The 25198-nt window shown below is 43.8% G+C and overlaps 1 protein-coding gene across 1 annotated transcript in view; it reads left to right on the forward strand.

Annotated features, from left to right (window-relative positions):
* Positions 1-24769, forward strand: part of ANKRD33B (ankyrin repeat domain 33B) — an 86634-nt gene extending 61865 nt beyond the window's left edge. The window contains 2 exon segments of the mRNA XM_005281014.4: positions 9087-9227; positions 19830-24769. Of these exon segments, the coding sequence (XP_005281071.1) occupies positions 9087-9227; positions 19830-20680 (992 nt within the window). The 3' untranslated portion in view covers positions 20681-24769.
* The last annotated feature ends 429 nt before the right edge of the window (positions 24770-25198 follow it).

Raw genomic sequence — 25198 nt, forward strand, 5'->3', positions numbered from 1 at the left:
GAGGTGGAGTTATTAAGTTGGTGTAGCAGGGCAGTTACATCGGCGGGACTGAAATTTGAGTGTCGACAGTTCCATAGTTAGGTCGACATAAGCTGCCTTGTGTCCACCTAACTCTGTAGTGTAGACCAGACTTTAGTTACTTCCTTTCCTTCCCCCCTCCCCCGCCCCCCATAACTTGCAGTTACTACTTTCTTGCAACTTTTGGTTGGTTTCCTCCCCCATCCCAAAGTTCCTCTCATTAGCTTTCCATACTGATTGGGTAGACTGGCCCACCATTGAAATCAGTACATTTGTCAAACTGTACCTAGTTGTCCAGTTATTTGTGGTGAACTGTAATTTGCTACTAGACCTAAAGATGCATCTCTTTACTATGATGTGTGTAATTATACACACACACACACACACACACACACACAATAACTGCATTGAAAAATGGAACACCTGTCACTCCCCACAGCTGTGGAGAGCCCATTCCCCAAGACCACTCTTTCCCTTTGGTTTCTGGGCTGTTGCTGCTGCTAAGTTGGCCCCTCCTCAGCTAGCCTGGCAGTACCAGTGATACCTGCCAGCTCCTGGTTATTGTGGTGATACATAACTGCCAGGGGCAGCTCCATGTATGAGCTTTTGTGAATTATTTAAGGAGTTTATTTGTAAACAGTTTGCATAAATTATAGTCTTTAAAGAAATCATGTGCATTTGGTGTTGGTGAATGGCATCACCTTGATATACAAAGCTCTCTGTCTATCCCACGTACACGGCCCTACCAGCATTGCTCTTCCCTTTATCTGGGGCAATGGGACAGTTGAGTTTCCTTGGCTCATGAAGTTCTTGGCTTCTCCACTGAATCTGCCAATCAGTGCAGAGTGTGCTGGTGAGTTTGTGATGTGGGAGCTGAAACTGAGATCCCCTGAGATATCCTCCTGTAGAGGCCACCAAACATCCACTAGATAGGAATAAATTTTAATCTGTACTGAGCTTGGCCAAATTCAAACCAGGAACCCAGAGGTAAAAGGCTCAGTAGCTCACTCGCAGTGCCCTGAAGCATCTAGTCACCCGATAAATGCTGATTTAATAGGGGGTTCGGTAGACACCTTTATTAAATCCAAAAATGAAAATTTTACTTACTGGTGACTGTTATTCTCTGAGTCCCCTCTGTGGAGGGCCACTTATAGGGTTTGGTGCTCTCTGGTTTGATCTTAAATAACTTTACAAACAGCATGTCCATTGGGTCACATAAGCACCCCCTTCTCCCATGACTTCGATGTTTGAGTCTTCATAGGTGAGTGAATCCCTCCACTGCCTCAGTGCTCTCTTCCACACCATGGAGTCCTAAACTGAGATAAGAACTCTGAGAAAGAGGGGAAGGTGACAAGGAAATGTGAATGCAAAGAGGTGGCTCTCAAAGAACAACAGTTACCAGTAAGTAACTGACTGTTCTTCTTTGAGGGCCTCTGTGCATTCCCCCACATGGGAGATTAGTGAACAGTATCACCAAAGATGAATGGCAGGCTGAGGAGTTCTATAATTAAATAAATATTGCAGAACTACCTGCTCAAACCTAGCTTCTAAACAGAAGGCCAGGTTTAATTAATTGTGCTTAGTGAAGGTGTAAGCCAAACTCCAAGCGGCTGCTCTGCAAATCTCCCTGCTTTAAATATGCCAGGAAGCAGTACCTGTGGCCATGGTCTGAGTTAGTTCATTGTATTTCTAACTATTATCAGTAATTGATTTTTCCTAACTGCATGGTATTCCCATTTAAAATAATCACTGGAACAAACTCCCAGGCCATTGAAATAGCAATTTTTAAAAAAAAAAGTAAGTGTAATTATTACACCAAAATCATTGTTGTTTTAATCTGAAATGATTCTTTCATGTGCTATACAGAGTAGTTAATCCACAGTATTTTATTTGTAAGATTATATAAAAACAGTTCAAATACATGGCTGAGATGTGCATCCTCAGAAATGCTCTCACAGGGTCTGAATCCAAACAGTACTTGGGTGTAGATAAGGTGGTTCTATGGAATTTCACAGTCTCAGACACATCTTTTGTGTGTAGTTCAGCAAAGGAAACATATAGATGATAAGCAGGCCTGCAGTGTTTAGTGAGGCTGTATGAAGGACTTGTCTATTATATTTTGTAGATTGAGGTTAAAAGAAAACTCTTTGATATGTAGAATTTCATGGTTATTCTGACACTCTGATCTGAGCATCAGGAGCTGTCAAGATGCTGGCAGCAGAATTGCTTTTAAAACCTCAGATTAGCAAAGGTTTTAGCAGACAAATGAATTCAGCACACTGCAGTTCATTTGCTTTTTGAAACGTAAGATGTACATCTTTGCAAAGATAGCATCCCGCTCAAGGGTTTTTTTAGATGGACAACCTTGAAATAGTATAGGGAGGGAGCTGTACTTTCAGCTTAGCAATATTGAGAAGCAGCTACAAACTACCCAATTTGGCATGCAAATCACAGGTTTGAAAAATGGCCAGCATGCCTCTGTAACTTGCTTGCCCATCTCTCAGCACCTCTTCCAGCCAAAGCATTTCTTTTCAGAGACAACATGCCTGTTGTCTAGAATTGTAAATTCATCACAGCCTAAAACAGATTATGTCTAAAAGATGGTAGAGGGTTTTAAATATACATTTATAAATTCTAAGAGGGGAACAAGATTGAGTCGGTGGGTGTAGTGGGGCAGTGAAGAAAGGATGGGGGTAGGGTTGCTGGGCATCCGGTTTTTGACCAAACGCCTGGCAAAAAGGGACCAGTGCCGACCAGGCTAGTAAAAGTCAGCCCAGTCGGCGGTGCAGCAGGAGCCTGGGGCTAAGGTAGGCTCCCTGCCTGCCCTAGCTCCGTGCGGCTCCCAGAAACGTCCGCCAGGTCCCTGCAGCCCCTACGCGCATGGGCAGCCAGGGAGGCTCTGCATGCTGCCCCAGGACTGGACTCTACATTCGCAGGCACAGATCAATGTTTCAACTATGATGTTTCAAAACAGATTCTCTCCTTTTTTTCTTCTTGATATGACACACATTTTCAGGACAGTGAGTGAGTGACATCATCATAGGTGCTGGAACTAGGGGTGCAGGGGGTGCTGCCACACCCCCTGGCTTGAAGTGGTTTCCATCATATACAGGGCTTAGAGTTTGGTTCAATGGATCTCAGCACCCCCACTATACAAATTGTTCCAGCACCTCTGGACATCATGCCTACTTATATGCAGAAATAACAATGAGGCAGCCATAATCCAGTGGTTAGGGCCCCGAACTAGAAGTCAGGAGACCTAAATGATGTGTATTCTTGGGGAAAGTCATTCCACCTTCCTGTCTCAGTCCCCACATCTGTAAAATGGAGATAATGATATTTACCTTCCTTGTAAAGCATGGATGGAAAATAATAATTTCTAAATAAAGATAGCCTGGGGAGCCTTTGCATATAGTGTACTGAATTTACATGCTGCTGCTGACATTATTATTTATTATTATTGTAGTACAGCAGTGCCTAGAAGCCCCAACCAAAACCATTGTACCAGCCACATTCAAACCAAATAGAAAAGACATTCTAGTGGACTACCCAGGCCAGGCATAAAGTGAGTCACAGAGCATGTTTTGAGGGCACTGATACACTTCACAGAAAATATGCTTGGCATATGTACGAGTTAAGCTATGATTGATTACTTATACGGTATAGACACTCCTCTATTTACATAAGAATGGCCATACTGGGTCAGACCAAAGGTCCATCTAGCCCAGTGTTCTGTCTTCTGACAGTGGCCAATGCCAGGTGCTTCAGAGGGAATGAACAGAATAGGTAATCATCAAGTGATCCATTTCCTGTTGTCCATTCCCAGCTTCTAGCAAAACCGGGGCTAGGGACACCATCCCTGCCACCCTGGCTAGTAACCATTGATGGACCTATCCTCCATGAATTTATCTAGTTTATTTTTTGAACCCTCTTATAGTCTTGGCCTTCACAATATCCTCTGGCAAAGAGTTCCACAGGTTGACTGTGTGCTGTGTGAAAAAATACTTCATTTTTTGTTTTAAACCTGCTGCCTGCATTTGGTGACTCCTAGTTCTTGTATTATGAGTAGGAGTAAATAACATTTCTGTATTTACTTTCTCTACACCCATCATGATTTTATAGACTTCTATCATATCCCCCCTTATTCGTCTCTTTTCCAAGCTAAAAAGTCCCAGACATTTTAATTTCTCCTCATATAGAAGCTGTTCTATACCCCTAGTCATTTTTGTTCCCTTTTCAAAACCTTTTCCAATTCCAATATACCTTTTTTGAGATATGGCGACTACATTTGCACACAGTATTCAATATATGGGCATACCATGGTGTGATGTTCCCCTGGTGTTATCTGGATTGGTGATCTGCTAGGTCACTCTAATCCTTGACTCTGGGAGCCAGCCTTACCCTGCTCTGCTGTGAGAATCCCCACTCCTGGGCTGTTCACACACAGCCTCTGGCATCTAAGCTGTTCCTTGGATTGTGCAACCGAATGACACTAGCCAATATCTCCGGTCCCAGACACAACCCTAGGAACCTCCGTCTTGCAGTGTCCAGTTATGCCTGCTGGATGCTGCAAGCTTATATAAGTTCATCAATTTAACAAAGAAATTGATATGTACCAGGCTTGTTATCCCAAGGGGAGTCTCTGAAACGCTTTAAATCAAATGCACTGCTTCAGGTAGAATAAACAAATTTATTAACTACAAAGATAGATTTTAAGTGATTATAAGTCGAAGCACAAGAAGTCAGATTTGGTAAAATGAAATAAAAGCAAAACACATTCGAAGCTGAGCTTAACACTTTCAATGTCCTTACAAACTTAGATGCTTCTCACCACAGGCTGGCTGGTTGGTCGTCAGCCAGGCTTTCCCCTTTGATCAGCGCTTCAGTCGCTTGGTGTGGTGTCTGTAGATGTAGGTGGATGAGAGAGGAAGAGCATGGCAAACGTCTCTCCCTTTTATCATGTCCTTTCTTCCCTCTTGGCTTTGCCCCCCTCCCTTCAGAGTCAGGTGAGAATTACCTCATCGCAGTTCCAAATTGATCAAAGGAAGTGGGGGTGACTCCTTCGAGAGTCCAATAGATTCTTTTGTTGCTGCCCAGGCCAGTGGCCTTTGTTCCTGTGAGGCTGGGCTGGGTTTGTCCTATACCTGCCCCAATGAGGTGTGAACTGCCTCTCTGCTCTTGGAGAGTTTTTGCCTGGGCTTATTTTAAGCCATGAGGATACATTGTCAGCCTCATAATTACATACGTGAAATTATAACCTATAACATTACTGTAACAACAATGTTCAGTGCATCATGAGCCTTCTGAAGACACCCGACATGACAAACTTTGCATTGGATACCACACAATCATTTTACAAGGATGAACATGGGGGTGCTGGGTGCAGAGCATCACACATAGATTTATATAGAGGCAATATGATATTCTCTATCTTATTATATATCCCTCTCTTAAAGATTCACAACATTCTGTTAGCTTTTTTGACTGCCGCTGCACATTGAGTGGATGTTTTCAGAGAACTATCCACAATGACTCCAAGATCTCTTACTTGAGTGGTAACAGCCAATTTAGACCCCATCACTTTATATGTATAGTTGGGATTATGTTTTCCAATGTGCATTACTTTGCATTTATCAACATTGAATTTCATCTGCCATTTTCTTTCCCAGTCACCCAGTTTTGTGAGATCCCCTTGTAATTCTTCGCAGTCTGCTTTGGACTTAACTATTTTGAGTAATTTTGTATAATCTGCAAATTTTGTCACCTCACTGTTTACCCCTTTTTCCAGATCGTTCATCTACGTGTCTGAGAATTCTGCTCTTTACTATAGTTTCAAACAGATTGTCTGGTACAGAAGTCAGGCTTACCAGCCTGTAATTGTTGGGATCACTTCTGGAGCCTTTTAAAAAATGGTATCATATTAGCTTTCCACCAGTCATCTGGTACAGATGCTGGTGCTGGTGCCTTTCCTTGACATGTCCCACTCAGCCAGACTCCCACCTTGGCAGAAATCAGGGGAGGGGGACTCGTGACACCACATGCCCCTTCCCCCACGCAGGACAAAGAACTGCATACCATATGCTGAGCACAGTATTCTTGGTAGGAGGTACACCAAGCATACAGACCAACAAACTCTTTGATGTTGGAAAATATTTTCCCCCCATTCTGCAGCTTCCTAGTGCCATACTTCCTCATTCGCAATCCCCTTTCACACTTTCTAAGTGCTGTGACTGTCTCCCACTCCCACTAAGCTACTGTATGTATAGCAGCCCAAGGTTACTGCCACTATGGATCAGACTTTACATCTGTCATTAATAGTTAGCGATAGCATGCAATTCAAATATAACCATGGTAACTTCTTCTTAGCGCTTCATGAAGCTTTTGTAGCAAACCTGAAATCACACAATACGCACCTGATTTCAGGTTAGGTACAAACTCTAGCGTTCACCTAGGTTCACTGAAACACTGGTGAATGTTTCAAGAGAACCTGGACCAAATTCATGGCTTTGTATCAAAACCATATGACAGGTTGAACTCAAAATAAGGTGAAATTTGGCATTTATGACTGTTTTATTTTGAGTTTGTGTTTCTTTGAACCCGAAATTTGAAGCAAACCTCAGGGTACATAAACCCCAGTGGATTGAAATTGAAGAGGTTTGCATGAATCCCTGTGATATTGAACAGCTGAGTTCCACACAGCTCTGCTTAATTTTTTTTGTTACTTTGCTGCAATTTTTTTGTCTTCACTTGAAGTTAGATCCAATTCTCTGGGGAGCTTTGACTATGATTTCCTCCACCCCACTCCCAATCTGTGTCAAATAGCCCAATCTGTAGTTATATCTTTGGTAACATAAAGAAGAGCATCTTTAACTGTAATTAACATAGAGATTTTTTTTAAAAAAATCATTTATTTGTATATAATGCTGATGTTTTAAATGTCCTCACTATTCTGATGTTCTCTAGACATCCCTGGTTGAAAAGAAGTATTTCTGCTACATTGAGGCCTTCAGGCTAGGCAGAGGGATACTTACCCATCAAGAGGAAGTGAGCATTCTGGGGCCAGTCCTGCAAACCTTCTTTGCACAGCAATTCCATTAGTGTTAATTGTCTTCATTGTCTTATTTGTGACTTGATTCTGCTCCCATTGAAGTCAATAGGAGTTTTGCCATTGAGTGCAACATGAGCAGAATTGGGGCATTTGTTCATGTTATGGGCCCAGTTGAAAGTGAGTGTAAATCGTTGCCACTCTAATTTGGAATTTTTTTTCACCTAGTTTGCACTCATTTTGTACTGAACTAAGTGATGACACTTAGGTGCAGGGCCACTATGCATTTGGGCTTCAATTTCTTTGATTCTTGCACAGTTTAAACTCCTGTTTTAGGTTGTCTATGAAATTGCTTGAGTTTCAAGGAAGTTTCCAGCTAAACAAATAGATTGGTGGGATTTGGCAAATCTCAGAGAAGGGTGAGACTGAAAACATCGTTAACACTATGACTACAGATACATCTAAAATCATTTAACTGGCAAAATATTCGCTTTTCCTGCCTTCTAGAAGAAGTGTAGGATTGTGTTGGTGCAAACAACTGCTGATGAAAACTGCACCAGATGTGCTGCAACAAATTTATTTTAAAAATTGCTCTGTCTGAATTAAAATCTGCTTCAGTAACATTTCTGGATATACTTGACAGCCATGCATTGCAGAATATCCAACTGGACTGCCGAGTGAGATGACAGAACATTTTTTACAGCTCACAGTAGTTAAGTTGTGATTGTTCCAGCTGCCTGACAGACTGCATTATTATACAAACTATCAAACCATCATAAAATAAATGACAAGTGAAGGGAAAACTGTTTTGAATAAGTCATAATGGCACTAGATGTTTGTCATTTTCTGTTAGTCCAGTTATAAAGGCTTGATGTTTTAATTGGTCTTCAGGCTGTTAGCTCCTTAACACTTATTATTTTAGCCAGTGATAGTCTTCCAGTGCTCTGCATATCCCTGCTGACACCAGTGACACTAGCACACAAACCAAAGGAAATGAAAGGCAGCAATGGCCATTTTTGGAGAGTAAAACTTGACAGCAGAACATCAGTCACATTGATTTTACTGTGAAGCCAGTAAAGCAGCCCCACTGGCCTATTGGTAATAAGTGGCCTAGTGCCTCTCCACAGCCAGGCAAGGAAAGAAATGGCGAAAAAGAGCAAAAAAAAGAACACAAATAATCCCTTTGTCTAATATCAACTCACCCAAAGTTCTGTTGAGATTTTCAGCTCTGACTGCCTAGTGCAACCAGACATTAATCAAACTCCATGGTTTTAGAGAAAAGGACCCAGCTGTCTGCCTATCTCCATGGCAGTATCTTGTCCAGTTCTTTAAAAATATGTGTGTACAATTAAGAACTTCACACTTGCATCAGACCTTCCATTTTCAAAGGGTTTTAGGGGTGAGTTTGGTTTTTCCACAAGCCCTGTGTATGGGGCAGGATGTCTTTGCACTGCCCTAATAGTAGCCCCTGATGCATTCTGTGTTTTGGCTTCCCCCATTCCAGCCCTATAACTGGCACAGCCTACATCCTGTAGTGCCGCTATGCTGGCCGACACATTGGAGGTGGTGGAACCACACAGCTCCACCCATTCCCTATCCCTTCCCACCAATATGAACTGGGGGACACATAGTAGCCCCACTTACTATGACATGCCACAATATGGTCCTTAGCTATTCCCCACAACAACCCCCGAGGTGGGAGTGTTATGTACATCAGTTTTTATAGAGGGGAAAGCCATATTCAGAGTCAATGTCAGAGCTGGGATTAGAACCCAGGAATTCCAGGCTCCTGTTCCCATGCTCCTGTCAGACCATCAAGACACTTTAAGAGTAAATGCTAATGACTGCAGCATGTGAAAAGGGATGTGAGAATGACATAGTATTAAGTAGCCATGGCTTGCATATTTGGTAGCTGGTAGTGGTCAATTAAAAGTTTCAAGCAGTCTAAACCTCAGAGTGATTCTTATCACTACAGAAAAATATTAGAGTTAACTCTTCTCTCCCTTGTTTTATCCTTCTACAGGGCATATAACCATTACAAACTACTTGTTGAACTATTTTCCTGGTCTTGATATTGAGAAGAGGAATGTATTTGGATTCACAGCCCTGATGAAATCTGCAATGCAAGGCCGAACTGAATGTGTCAGAGCCTTAATGTTGGCAGGTATGTGAAATTATTTGCTTCATCAGTACTTCTTGCTCTGAATAAGATAGCAGTAACTCAATGAAAAGCTGGCCTTTCCAGTATTTACTTTATTGAGAAGCGTGGTGGACCTATTGATATAAATGAAAACAATTTCTGAATGTCTTGTAAATAGAGACGTGAAGCAGTTTTATTTATTTATTATTATTATTATTGTTACAATAGTACTTTACAGTGCTGTTGAATTTCCATCTGGGCATCTCAACGGAAATTACAAGCATTCATTGGTTTAGACTTGCATCATCCATGAGAAGTAGATAAGTAGTAGTATCTGCAATTTTTCAGATGGGGAAACTGAGGCATGGAAGGTTAAATGACTTGTTCAAGGTCACACCGCATGTTTGAGGCAAACTAAGGAACAAAACACAGATCTCCTTTGGCCATGCTTTACCAACAGTCTATCTATTCTTACAATATTAGAGTAGAGTACAGTAATTTTTTCTTTTTAATCTTGGTAAAATATGGGACCAGATAAATTGCTACAAAATTGGGCCTGAAAGATTTGAAAAACTTGAGATGATTTTTGACTTTATAAGAAAACCTAGAAGTTTTGATGTGATATTGAGTTTCATTACAAACATTTCACACAGCTCAAATACTATGAATATGATACAATGTTAAAATACGATCTGATAACTATGTGTCCAGAATTATAAAGCCACCTAATGTTAAATAATAAGACACTATAAGCTATGTATGGTAGTTAGATATAACTCCTTCTTAGGGTATGTCTACACAGCAAAGAAGAATCCACAGCTGGCCTGTGCTAGCCAACTTCGGCTCGTGGAACTAGGGCTGTGGGGCTGTTTCATTGCCATGTAGACTTCCAATTTGGGCTGGAGCCCAGGGTCTGGGATCCTCTATCCCTCAGAGTCCTAGAGCCTGGGCTCCAGCCTGAGCCTGGAAGCTTACACAACAATGAAACAGCCCCGTAGCCCGAGTCCTACGAACCTGAGTCTACAGCTGGCGCGTGTAGACTGTGTAGACCAGTGGTGGACAACCTGCGGCCCATGGGCCGCACGCAGCCCGTCAGGGCAATCTGCTGGTGGGCCGCAAGACAGTTTGTTTACATTGACCGTCCACAGGAATGGCTGCCCGCAGCTCCCAGTGGCCGCAGTTCACCGTTCCGGCTAATGGGAGCTGCGGGAAGCGACGGCCAGCACGTCCCTGCAGCCTGCGCCACTTCCCGCAGCTCCCATTGGCCGGGAATGGTGAACTGCGGCCACTGGGAGCTGCGGGCAGCCATGCCTATGGACGGTCAATGTAAATAAACTGTCTCACAGCCTGTCAGCAGATTGACCTGACGGGCCGCATGCAGCCCGCAGGCCACAGGTTGCCCACCACTGGTGTAGACATTCCCTTATGTGGCATTGTTGCTCTGTGAGCAATCATTATACAGTGGATCATGTAAAAAACTAAATAAAATAAAAACCCTGCATCCCTTGTGTGTCTGAGTACATATAACCTTGTGCCATTAAGCACAATTTATAGAATGTTTGGCATGTTCTTTTGTGAAGGCTAGGGCTCTATAATGTGTATTTCAGAGAAGGAGGAAGCACTTTCCTTGATTATCCTATTAAACTGACATCAAGTCATGAGAAAGGAAAATATATTGTTATAGCCACTTAATTACAAATAGCAAATTGGAATAACTGCATTCTGCATGGATTTTGAAATGTGATTTATTTATTACAAGACTCATTTACTATTATTATTGTGGTATGGCAGCACTACTATAGTTAAGCTTGCACCATGACATCTATTTAAAGGTGGACCTTTTTAAGTCCTCTAAAATCAACATGCTTAGTCAGATTTCTTTGAAATTTAGTGTGCCTCAAGAATATGCGGGTAGGGCTAATGACCCAAATTTGGACTCATTTAAGCCCAGAGTTCCAGAAATATAAGCCTTGAAAAAAATACCCATTTTAAAAAAGAAAGTGTCTAGGTGGATTTTTTCCCCCCGAGCTAAAGATCAAACTACTGATGTGGTGCAGGTCAAAATGATCTCAGTCTGTTGAGGTTTACCCAAGGTAGTACATGGCACTCACTAAATCTCTGGGGGACACAAATTGAGAACAGTATTTAAGAAAATGTACATTTTGAGAACTGTTCATGCTCCAATGCAGAAAAATGGCTAGACGGTTTCTATTCCCAACATTTTATATGCTTTAAAGTTCAGCTCCTGTAAGTGCTCTAAAATCCGAACATTTATTCAGATTGCTTTGAAATGTGGTGAAAGGGTGTGTCTCACAGGATCACTGAGTAGCATTAGTGATTCAAATTTGGGGTCATCTAACCTAGGGTTCCCGAATTACAGCCAATCCCCCCACCCAACCCAGTTTACTTCTGCTGCCTTGTACTGTTACAGTGAGAGGGTCTGACTGGATGAATCACAGACCTTTTGAGGGCTGTGAACTCACCCTTCAATTAAAATAACTAAGGATAAGTTAATCACAAGCCCGCACATAAGGGCTTGGCTATACTTGCGAGTTAGAGCACATTAAAGCAGCCCTGGGCGCCCTAACTCATGACCCGTCCACACTGGCAAGGCACTTAGAGCGCTCTGACTCCGTGGCTAAAGCGCTCCTGGTAATCCACCTCGGGGAGAAGCATAACGCTTGGTGTACCTTGGGTGAAACGCCTGGACATCAGTGTGAATGCGGTGTTGCATTACTGCGCTCTGATTGGCCTCTGGACATCCCATAATCCCCTTAAGTCAAGTGGCCACTCTTGTCATTGTTTTGGAATCACTGCAGGAATGTGGCTATCAAAGCAAACCATTACTGTGGAATGCTGTGTGTGAGAGAGCGAGGCGGGGGGGCGGGAAGGGGAGATCTGCTGCTCTCTGAACTTACAAGACAGTATGCTGGCATGCTCTCAGCTCCCAAAAAACCCACACTCTCTCCCCCCACATACACACAACACACTCCCTGTCACACTCCACCCCACCCCACCCCATTTGAAAAGCATGTTGCAACCACTTGCATGCTGGGATAGCTACCACAATGCACTGCTCTCTGTGGCTGCTGCACGTGCCGCAAATGTGGCCATGCCAGTGCGCTTGCAGCTGTCAGTGTGGACAGACTGCAGCGCTTTCCCTACTGCGCTCTACAAAGACTAGTTTAACTCAAAGCACTCTACATTTGCAAGTGTAGACATGCCCTAAGACAAAAGGAGGTTTGAATTGATGGCTGGAGGTTGCTACAATTTGTGAGTTGGGTGGCAATTTCATTTTTTGGGGAAATGTAATCAAAGGATTTTGGGGGGGGGGAATTAAACATTGGTATACCTGCTGGGAGGAGAGATTTGGGGTGGAGGTGTGGGGGAGGGCGGTTTGGGGCTGCGGGAAGAGGAGGGAGGTTATGGGAAGGGGAAATAAATGGGGATGGATGGTAGGGGAGACAAGGTTGGGGACTTAGATGAGGGAGGCATGGCACCCTACAGCCCTGCTAGTGCACCCCAATCCCCATGCACCCCCAGCTCTGCCAATTCACCCCAACCCTCTGAGCCCCAATCCCTTGCAGCCAAACCTTCCTGTAGCTTAATCCCCTCCAGCCCTGCCAGTGCACCCCAAGACTGCTATGACTAAGTGTTAGAAGAACATTCATTGAGAAATTGGAAGGTGCCTAGCTGACTGAAAAATATATGCTGTATGGCATAGAAATACTTTCTGTCAAACATAAAACTGTCAGTATTGTGGAGCAGAAACCCTGTCTGTGATTTCTCTTCCTGGCCCTGCCACAAACCCCACCCTCCAACCATTCAGCAACATGACCAGAAACGCCATTTCATTGTCGTATAGTTGGCCTTCACTCCAGGTACTGCATGTGAGCCAGGCTGTGGGAGGTGGGGCGGAATTAACAACAATAGAAATGTTTGTATGCCAGGGAGTGAAGACTTCAGGGAGATGAGTTCCCTGCTTGTGGTGGGGTGCCTGTGTACAGCATTGGAGAGGGGCCAAGTTGGAGGGGGAAATGTAGTGAATGGATCAGGGCCATGACTAGGGATGTGTGGTGAAGCAAGGCTGGTGGGGCCCAGCTAGTGTGTGTGTATTTACATGGAGTGGGCTGGCTCAGTATGCAAGTCGCAGGACAGGATATGTACAACTGTCTAAATGACCACTAACTCCTACCAACACCATATGTTTTCCTGTTTAAAAAAAAAAACTATGAAATTCAATGGCAAAGAACTATGTTAACACAGAGTTAAGGTTGCTTGACAGTATGTCGTCATGCCCATGCTCTTTCAGCAGTGCCCCAATACACCCCATTAACACAAATACCTTTACTCTGCCAGCCTCACAGTTGCGGAAATGTACAAATTCTTCACCTCCTTTTACAACCCAGTAAAGGAGTCACTCTCACCCGCCATGATTCCAGCTAACACTATTAAAGGACTTGCCACCTTCCCTCTACCCTCTTTGAGCAATGCCTCAATATGCACACACTCACACTGGTCCTTGGCACTATAAGATTCAGATCCTGGCACACAGTCACACACTTAGCAACTCCCCAGAAAGAACATTGCACATATACTCGTTAAGAACCCTTCACACCTTTGATAGCCCTTTACCCCGAGGGAACATCTACATTGCAGCTGTGTGATTCCCAGCTCATGTAGACTTCAAGCTAATGCACTAAAAACATTCATGTAGCTGGGGTTGCACGGGCAGTGGCTTAGGCTAGCCGCGTGGTCCCCCTGAATACATGCTGGGCAGATAGCCCAAGTCACTGCCCGTGCTGCCCCGGCTACACCGATATGTTTAGCATGCTAGCTTGAGCAGAGGTACCATGGGTACATCTATGCCAACTGGGAATCACAGTCCCACCTCAAATGTAGATATACCATATGTCATGCTGTCTGGGGTAGCTCAACACTGAGAGTACCAACTTCAGGGCAGACCCCCCAAACTGGTGGCATGGTCTATAATTAGATTTCACCGAGCCAGTACCAAATTTGAACTCCTGGATCACTATAACAGTCTTACCATGGAGTCACAGACAGTGCCCTTGGCCTCTCCAGTCTATCTTACCACTCAGGCAAGGACATTAGTGATAAATGGTCATTTTCACCAAAAATTCACACCATATTCAGGTTGCTTCCAGTCCCAAGAGACCAGTCACTTACCCCAGATCAATTGTTACCCTAGATCTTACACCAAAGACAAGGCTTGTAGCCAATCCTGTAATTAACTATCTAAAGGATTACTAAATAGGAAAAAGAAATGAGAGCTATTTACAGATTAAAGTAAGCAAACATATGCACGCAAATGAGTTATTACCTATATCCTAAGAGTTACAGTGTTTTAGTGATCTGTCAATTCAAAGTGTCTTTCGGAGCATACCTAGGAGGTTAACCCTGGGAATCTCTGGCTTCAGTTTGGTGTCTCTAGCCCTCTCAGAGTTCAAACAGGAAAGAGATGGAAAATTTTCCTGTGACTTGTTAAGTAAGGTAAAGCCTAGCAGGGATATGTATCATATTGTTAATGCTGAAAATGTGCAGTATGCAGGATTAAGCTTATCTTGTGAATACAGTAGGGATACAAGAGTACAAGGGAAAGGTAATGATTTGGGTACCTTAGCTCTGCATTTCCATACTTTCCAACTGTTTAAGAATAGTTTTACAAGTAGCTTATGTTAAAGGACCATTGAAGTTTTCAAACATTTGAAAGCCAGGAAGCTTTAAGATCTTCCTCTGACCGATCCCTTCCCCTCCCCTCCCCCCCTTCCCCACACTTAAATTACTGAGATGTATTTACATCATTAAGTCCAGTGTTGTGAGGTTTTTAGACTGGCAATTTCAGCTATGCTTAGATGTAGTGCATTGTAAATCCTGAAGCTTGCTAGTCATGCTGAATAGTAAGCAAGTAAGTAATCAGAAAACAATTGTAAGAAATTTTGTGATGGCGTTCTTCAAAGCCGTGGATTCCATGATTTTCCATGTTTGCTTTATTATCATGACTTTCCCTTTCCCCTCTGCCCCATAGGACTAAAGTGGTATCATTGCTTCAAAGGATGTTGTTGGTATGGTGACATGTCCCCTATGTGCACGTGTATATGTGAGTGAGAAAGAGTTTACCACTAGACCCACTGCAGGACAGAAGGGTGAAGTTTCTGATGCTAGTGGAATTCCCCGTACAGAATACTGCAGATCAGTGACTCTCAACCTTTCCTGACTACTGTACCCCTTGCAGGAGTCTGATTTGTCTTACGTACCCCCAAGTTTCACCTCACTTAAAAACTACTTGCTTACAAAATCAGACATAAAAATACAAGTGTATAGGCAACCTATTACTGAAAAATTGCTTATTTTCTCATTTTATAATATCATTATAAAATAATGTAATTGGAATATAAATATTGTACTTACATTTCAGTATATAGAGCAGTATAAACAAGTCATTGTCTATATGGAATTTTAGTTTGTACTGACTTTGCTAGTGCTTTTTATGTGGCCTGTTGTAAAACTAGGCAAATATTTAGATGACTTAATGTACCGCCTGGAAAACCTCTGTGTACCCCTGGTTGAAAACCACTGCCTGTAGATTATAGCCCAGTATGCCAATGTAAATGGGTGCCTGCCCTGTAGTGCCCACTGCTGGCCAAGTGTGGCTTTGCTGAGGGCTGCCTCAGTTTCCTCTTCACTCAGGCCCCTCAAAAAGTCCTCACAGTACAGATATTCATTCCCCTCCCCGGGGCCAATTTATTAAGTCCTGCACAAAGTTTTTCAAAATAGAACTTAAACCTACAAAGTCTTCATCCCAGGTTCAGATGGTCACAGCTCCTCCTCCCTGAGGGTCTGGCTTCCCTTCAGACTTCAAACACTCTTCTGCTCCAGTTCCAAGATGGGCACAGCCTTCCTCTCTGAGGGTCTGTTTTCCTCCCCTCCTAACACCTGTTGTTTGGAGTATGGCCTTCTCCACAGGCTTTCCTGATGGTGTCTTCCTGCAGGACTCAGGGCCCTGCAGCAGCCTTATGCCATGTTGTGTCTACAGCATCTGCCAACCTGTACCTGCAGCCGTCTCCCTCTTTATAAGGCCCAGGTGCCTTCCCTTAAGCCCAACTGGACAGCAGGTAATCATTCCATGTGCCCTGAACCCTGCTTCCTCTTAAAGGGATCTTTCACCCTGTGACAGCCAACCTTATAATGAGGATGATCAAAGCACTATGGAGTAATTTCTGCTGTAAATCATGACCAAAAGCTATTTACTGTGTACATGTATTAGTGATATTATTAGTGTATTATTACCTGTGACACTGGCAATGCAAGAGCTCAGTACTGGAGACTAACCAAGTTTCCAACCTGCTTTAGTACTGGGTATAGAAGTCGCATCGGGGAAACTGAAGGGAAAAATTTGATGAATGATTGGAGGCCGATTTTCAGAGTGGCTGTTCTTTCTGAAAGTCGGGGTGTTCAGGTTGTGAACCAAAATACTGAGGCAGCCACAGTCACTAGTCACTTTGGAAAATCTTGGCCATAATGTTTAATCTTTAAAAAATGTGAATGTACTTTTTGGAATGTAAAATGAATGGTAACGCAGGTTAATTACCGTTCTGCAGTTACTTCCTTTGGGCTGCTACACTGCCAAGGTCACAATTGATATCACTTCTTAGCAAGATAACCACCTCCAGCAGAAGACATGCAGAAATGCCAATTGTGATTAAAAATGGAGGGCCAGATAGTGCTACTCCAGTGAAACCATTGGAGCTGCTGCGGATTTATACTGGTATAACAGAGCAGAATCTGGACCTTAAATAATACATTTCATAGTGTATGGCCACAGGGCCAAACCCTGAAAGTGAAAGTGTTGCCTGGCTGAGAGCTTCAGAGTTGACCTGACTAGAGTTCTACTTACGCTAGCACTCTCATATTACTAAACTGAGCAAAATGGGTGCAGTTTTCCTTGAGAATTCCATTTAATTAAAGTCCTGATGCTGCTTTATTTAGTGGGGCCGGTATTTTTTAAAAGAGATGCAGATTTAACCAGAATTTTAGATCCTACTTCTTATTAACAGACTTGCATACATTGAGAAGAAACCCATAGTTGTTTGTCTATTCTGTCACTAATCAGATAGGATAAAGGAGCAATGCAGGAAATGTAAGACTTACAACTGGATTTTAATGAAAAAAAAATTCATAGTACCCTGGGCATTTTTATTCAGAGGTCTGAAATTCTGATTAATTGGAACTCTGATGCTTTGGCGGCCCAGCACAAACACGGCAGCAGTGATGTCAGTTTTGTGGATAACAATCTCTTGAGACATGAAACCTCATTAACTGAATATAATATTAATATCCCAAAGTGACACAGCTACTCAAATTAGTTGCTTGAAAAACAGGATTCGGGACATGATTTAATCTGAAGAAAATGAGGACTAAGGGCAATGCACACATTTTCTAAAAGAAGACTTGTTAGACCAGCCTTAAATCTGAATGACAAATAGTTCAATAAGACTGCCATAACCTTTGAAAAAGGGCTTGAATATTGATATCTGATCCAATTGGTAAAGTCCCTAGAAATTTTGTTGAATGAGGAATTTGTTTAGGAATGTTTCTGGATTTGCAAAGTAAGTCAGTAGCATCTTAAAAAGATCTTGTGTCAAACAAGATTTCATTAGATGAGACATAAAATCAGCATTGAGTATGCTGCTAAAAGATTTGGATTTCTGTATTTGGTAGATTTCTTTTGTGAGATATAGCTCCAAAAAGAGCTGGGAATGTGTCAATTTGTATTGATAGAACCAGAAATCATAGAAGAGGCAGCACGAATGGTGAGCTCAATGGACCCTTGTAAATGGTCTCTGATCAGTTTGGACAAAAGTATCTGAGTAAGAAGAAACAGTGTATCTGACTGTGGTTTCGAGACAGAGCACAGCTCTTCCATGATTCTACATCTGGAATATATCTGGAGGCAAACACATTTGGGTTCCTGTTGGCTGTTTGCAAACAAATCCAAGTGGAGATGGCCTCACAAATTGGTTAACCTATTTAATCATATATCAGAAATAGCCACCTCCCCTAGCATCGGGTCTGGTTGGACGATCTGCCCTGGAATTGTTGATGTTTTGGTTTTTTGTGTGTGTGTGTGGTTTTGGGGGTGGAGGGGAAGTGTGCGTGGGAGGTTGGCCATCAGCAAACTTGATCTGAAAACGCAGGGCCAGTTTAAACACATTCAGAATCCACAGTACATGGTTGGGGGCCCTGTCCTATGTAATAAATCATTCCCACCCTAGGCTTATTATTAAAATGTATGTTGTATGAACACAACAAACAAACAATTCCCATGCAATTTCCTATACTCCTAGAGAGACCTACGTAAGTTGGAGAGGAGAAGGAGTGCAGGCACAGATGGGGTTGAGGAAAGGTTGGGGGTCCAGGGACAATCAGGTTAAGGGGACAGGCTGAGAGGGGGAAAGATGAAGGAAGAGGAGGCTGGTGTAGGGGAAGAGAATAGGGGCTCAGAGACAGACAGGCTGATGGGGAGATGAAGAGTAGACCAGGGCCAAACATCATGGCCTCTACTCTATCATATTCTTGTTGACCTCTTATTACTGTTAACCAGATTCTTCTTGAAATCCTGTCCTCTGTTAGCTTTCAAAATATTGTCCTTACCCTGCTTCTGCTCCTGCTTCTCTGACTGCTTCTGCGGTGTCTTATTTGGTGGGTCCTCCTCTTCCTTCCCTCTCCTTTTGGTGGGGTCCCACAGAGTTCCATTTTCGCCCCCTCCCCTTCTTGCTCTGTACCCTGTCTCTGATGATCTTCTCTGCAACCATGGCTTTAACTATTACCTTTATATAGATTCCTCAGAGATCTACTTCTGTTTGCAACCTGTCTCCCTCCATCCTAACCACATCTTGGCCTATCTTTCTGACGTCTCCTTGTGGGGTCTGGCCATCAGCTGAAACTTAACATGGCTAAAATTGAGCTTCTGATCTATCACCCACTTTCTCCCTTCTCCCTTCTTTATCTATCACAGTGAACAGCACCATCTTCCTCCTTGTCACTCAGGGTATGTCTACACCAGAAATGCTCCAGTGGCACAACTGCACTGCTGTAGTGTAGACATTTACTACAGAGACAGAAGGGGTTCTTCCATTGCTATATGTCTCTTTACTCAGTAGTGACTGGTCCAGATTTAGGAAAACAGTCTGCTATTGCTACCAGTTACTCCATTAGCTCAAGTGAACAGAGGTCTGTGCTGTGGATCTAAAGGTTTCGGTCCTATTTGTGACCAACGTGGGGGGTCAGTATGATTCCACATGGGTTGTGTGGTGTTTTTTGTTTTATTTTTGTATTTTTTATTTTCAGTGTGCTGTTTAAAAATAGGAATTTATATACAAGAAAACTACATTAAAAACAATAAAGTTGCAAAGTCAAGCACTCAAAAGTCAGGAAATTCCAGAATTGTGTGTGTGCATTATGATACAGTCTTTAATTACATAATCACATACTATTTTTCTTGACAGGATCCCTGCTTCATTCAGTTTTGATTATGGCAGTGGGAGTTGAAGTGTGCACTGTATAACCGATAAAGGCAAATGTTTTTCCTTTCTCTCCTTTAAGGGGCAGATGTCCACGCGACTGACCCAAGCCGTGGAATGACTCCACGGGAATGGGCTTGTTACACAGGAAGATCAGAAGCAGCCTTCCTCATGCAGAGGCTGATGGACAGGCCATGCCCTGAGCAGTTTTGTGACCAGTATAAGTCAGAATGGCCAAAGATGAAGGAACTTCTTGCCAAGGCCGCAGAACCAAAAAACTGTTTGCAGAGGATTTCGGAGGGTGTGAGGTCAGCAATGTCATTCAGGGCTTCCTGTGGCCCTGAAGAAGATGGCGTCCTTGACCACATGGTTAGGATGACTACAAGTTTAAACAGCCCCTTTATTGCCATATCTTGCAGGACTGTGTGCCCAGGGAGCCCACCCTGCGTGGGGAAACGCACACTGGCTGTGCAGGAAATCCTTAGGAAGCAAAGAGCCCAGGATATCCGATCTCAGGACAAAGACCACGTTAGCAGCTATGAGAAATTATTTCAGAACTCCAGAGTCATGTTGATCCCCAAAAAGAAGGACCGGCGGGCTAGTCTGCAGCCCCTCAGCCTCACAGTAGCTCACATGAACACTGTGGTCACAAGGAAAGCAAGCCTCCTGCCACTGCACCTACTGAGAAGGAGCAGTGTGAGACCAGGATTTGTCATCCCCAAAGTGCGTGTCAACAAGGCTCCTCCACCCACCTACCAACCAGAGAAAGTGAGGAGGAAGAGCAGTGCCAAAGACGGCACTTATCTACAGATTCCCAAATGGAGATACAAAGAGCTGAAGGAGGAGCGGAAGAAAGCAGAGGAAGAAGAGAAGAGGAAAGCAGCAGAGGCTCAGACACTGAGGCAGGGGTCTCCGCAGAAGAACAGGACATGACTCAATGGTGGGGATGATGTCAGACATTCCATTGTTAACAGACTGGGCACATCAAAGTAGGGGCAACTAAACTGAATAATGGCCCTATGGCACTGAAATAGCACATGGGCTATCACTGACTGTATCTGGTGGAGTGTGAGGAACTCTTGGGGCTGAAGTGTAAAAAATGGTTTGTTTGCCCACTGGCAGAAAATTGAGGTGGTGATTTTTTCCCAAAATTAACAGCTGAGAAACAGCCTTCGTGGCGCATATTCATGACAGAGCCATGTTTTGTGTTCATTTTCTACTGGATAAAATTGAGGGCTTCAGCTTTTGATATTAGTCACTCTCCCTTCCCCTTCGGTAGGACCGTATGAATTGCAATGCTTTGTAATAATAATGAAAACCACAATGAGTTTAAGGTTTGCCACAATCTTGGTCCAGTAGGTGGAGGGTAATGAATCCAGGGCTATATGTAATGCATATCTTTTTGAATATGGTAAAGCACTTTATGATTAACATTTTAATTCTGAAAACCAGAGTTTAAGACATCAAAGGTATCAAATGCTACACATGTACTGTCTGAATGAATGTAATTCTTAACGCTATTGGTTTTACTCTTTGAAGATAAAAATGGCTGCATATCTAATGTATACACTGTCTCAACAACTGAGATAATCAGAACCCCACTTGATGTAAATCAACCTGGCTCCATAAACATCAATGGAGCGATACCCATTTACACCAGCTGCGGATTTGGCCCAATTTTTTAATGTCATGATCAACTTTAAGATTTCCCTCCTCCCTTACGGTTTTTCCTTTACTTGCTATCGACCTTCTTCTCTTTTGTCTCAGGGAATCTGCTATTCCACTCTCGGATCATTGCATTTACCTACAAAATCATCAGATAGTTGAAGGTTCTTTTACTAAATCTAAGTTTGCCCCTTGGGAATGGTCCAGCGTACAACCAGAAAGGACCAGATGATCACTCAAATAATGAAATTGTCTTCTCATACCTTCAAGAAGTAGATCAAGGATAGTGAGTGCAGCAGTACGCTATGAAAATAATCAAAAAGGTCATATGAGGCAGCCCATTCACCAGCATTTGGAAATCCAGGATAGTCATCCTGGCGAGGGTCTGATATAGTACATCGTGGGTGCTAAATGGGGAGTGCTGCATCTACCATCTCCATCCCAGTCCTTGGGAAACTATTTCTTAATATCAAATTCACAGCAGGAATCACCCAAGCTGTTCTTAAACTGGCAAATGAGGAGCAACGTGCCAGGCATATTGTTCCATACCCTTCCTGAATCCCATAAAACTAATAAGGTAGGCTGCATATGGTAGCTTTGCCAGCATCAAAGCCCTATGACTTTCAGAGCAATTCCCTAAGTCCCACACATAATCCTAGCTGTAACATTAGAACGTGAGTGGCATTTATGGCCACAGAAATGGACTGTTCCTGTATGCACATAGCCCTTTTGAAACTCAGAGTTTATTTCAGTCCCTATTAAGGCTATTTTGGTTCTATCAAGAAGAAAGTGTACAGGGCATAGGAAACCACTTGTAAATTTAGGAATTTTCTATAGATTTTTTTTTTTATAGCAAGTTAGCTGACAAACTTTGGTAAGGGCTCTGTGCTTGCTACTTGCAGTAGAAAGATAATGTTAATAGTATTCAAAAGAAAACAGCAAGGCATACAGTAAATAATCCATCTATGTTTTTATATTTCCTTCCATTTCAAAAGCACTGCATTACTCTGCATTCAAGACTAGATAGATCTTAAATGAGAATATTACTTAAAATGTTAATGCGTAAGTAACCCCCCTTCACTATACTCTACATCAGGGGCAGGCAAACTTTTTGGCCTGAGGGCCGCATTGGGTTTTCAAAATTCTATGGAGGACCAGTTAGGGGAGGCTGTGCCTCCCCAAACAGCCAGGCGTGGCATGGCCCCCCTGGGACTCCTGCCCCATCCAACCCCCCCATTCCCTGACGGACCCCCCCCCCAGGAACCCTGCCCCATTAACCCCCCCCCCCCCGCTCTCTGTCCCCTGACTGCCCCCGGATCCCCTGCCCTTAACTGCCTCCCACCACCCCATCCAACCCCCCTCTCCTTCCTGAATGCCCCCCCCCCGGACTCCTGCCCTATCCAACCACCCCTTCTCCCTGACCGCCCCCGGATCCTCTGCCCCTAACTGCCCCCTGCCCCTAACTGCCCCCGCCACCTCATTGAAACCCCCCTCTCCTTCCTGACTGGCCCCCCCAGGACCCCTGCCCCCATTCAATCCCCCTGTTCCCCACTCTCTGACCGCCCCTGCCCTCTATCCAACCCCCGCTCCCTGCCCCCTTACTGCGCTCCCTGGAGCACGGGTGGCTGGCAGCACGGCTGCACCAGGATAGGCAGCTGCGCCACCCCGCTGGAGGCAGCCATGCACTGCACAGCACAGAGCACCGGTTCAGGCTGTGGCTTTGCACCTGTGCTGCCCCAGAGAGCTCGCCGCCCAAAGCGGTGCAGTGAGCTGAGGCTGTGGGGGAGGGGAGACAGCAGGGGAGGGGCCAGGAGCTCAGGGGCCGGGCAGGAGGGTCCTGCAGGCTGGATGTGGCTCGCAGGCCATAGTTTGCCCACCTCTGCTCTACAGTACTCTCAATTACAGCCTTCCCAAATAAGGCTCAGTTCCCAAAGGCTCTAAGAATGTGACTCCCTCTAGATCTTGCTTCACATCTTCTCAACAGTAATATATTGAAGTAAGACAGGAAACAAGCTATTGCTGCTCTCAAGTTTTCACATTTAAGCAGCTTTAAGAGCTAGCAGTATTTAATAGGCCTCAGTAACTTCAGAGTCAATCAGGACATTGCAGCACTACTGGTGGGACTCACTCCCCTATTCTCCTGCATCACACTCTGTCCATTTCTTTTGCATCCACTTGAGAGAATGCTTTCTAGGGAAGCTTTTTGCACTTAGGGTCAGTCAGACGTTTCTAGTTAACATAGCCCCAAGAAGGTGGTACGGGTTCTGCCTCAGGGAGGTCCAGTGCAATCCCATCTGCAGCTCCTGGGGAACCAAGTTGCTGTGTTGCTCCTTAGGAAGGTGCAGCATGCATGATGCTTCACAGCAACTGGTCTCACTGGCTGGTGCAGAGAGGTAGAGTCATGGCCACAGCATAGTGGGACCCACTGCCGCTGCTGTGGTGGAGAGCATGCTTGGTGGTGCTCACAGGGAGCAGTCCCTAAATGCCGTTGTGGCTGACTCCTTCATAACATGCAAAGAGGGGAAAGTTCTCCTGTGTCCTCTTCCCTCATAGCACATAGAATGGCCACAATCTGATCAGACTCTTAGTGAAACACTAATGGCCATGGACCAAAATCCAGCTTCTAGAAAACTAGGGCTCACATCATAACAGCATCACAACTGCTGCTAATTAACCTCCTCTCAACAGAACCTGGGCGGACCTGTCAAGCAATGTTTTTCTCTCTAGCTAGGCTTTTTATAAGGTCACCCCTCACAGTGGTGTCTCATCCAGCAACTGAACTACATTAGAACTGGTCCTTCCAGTTCAGAGTGGAGGGAGTTTGCATTAATCATGTCTAAACTACCTTGGCTCTACACAGGATCTCAGCCTGCAAGCCTGGCAGTCATGCACATTTCATTTCAAGCACAGACTTCACTTTTAAAAGGGAAGCAAAAATAAAAAGACAGGATTTTATGTGAGCATAATGTAAGATTAAAAAGAAGATATTGAAACTCCTTTATTTGGGGGGATTAGGTGACAACCTTTTAACTGTCCAGAGCAAGAATTCCGGGATGGATTTCTCCCTGAGACACAGTGTAGGACTGATGAACTATTGTACAGTGGATTTTTGCTCACAATGAGCAGAGCGAGTTTAAGTATCAAAAGACAGATTTGGTATCCCAAAAGCAATCAATATTGCAAAATGAACACATGAATTTGCACTCTCACTCATGATAGAGATACAGCTGACATACTTTCTCTCAGGGATTAATGCACAATAGGTTACAATTAGGGGCTGAAAATGAAGCCCATTTTCTAACCCTTTGTACTTTGCTGTGCATGTATGTAGATGGATGCTTAATTAAAAGAATTAAAAACTGCTAAAAATCATGTACTTGTTTTTCAGAGATGAAGGTTTTTGCTTTTTGTTTTTAGATCACTAATATGAGTTTAAACCAGGTCAGTGGGAGTGGTTAGTACTTACCATTTTGCCTGGATGAAAGGTGTTAACTTGGGTGGTCTCAATCCAACTCCTAGTGGATAAGTGTTCCAATGAGAAAAAAGTTAATTGTATTTGTTGCTAATTTGCGCTCTTGCTGGCTGTCTCTTCAGAGGTGAGTGGTTGAATGGGCATTGAAAATTCACTCCTGCCCAGAGATGGTCCCACTAACTCGTGGTTGAGGCTGATGGGCTGAGTCATTTGGAAAAACTGGCAATGTTGCAGGGCCGGCTCTGGCTTTTTTGCCACCCCGGCAAAAATGCCTACCGCTGCCGCTGCCCCCCCCCCCCCGGAGCGCGGCAGGG

The sequence above is a fragment of the Chrysemys picta genome, chromosome 2 (assembly GCF_011386835.1).
Source record: "Chrysemys picta bellii isolate R12L10 chromosome 2, ASM1138683v2, whole genome shotgun sequence".
NCBI lineage: Eukaryota > Metazoa > Chordata > Testudines > Emydidae > Chrysemys > Chrysemys picta.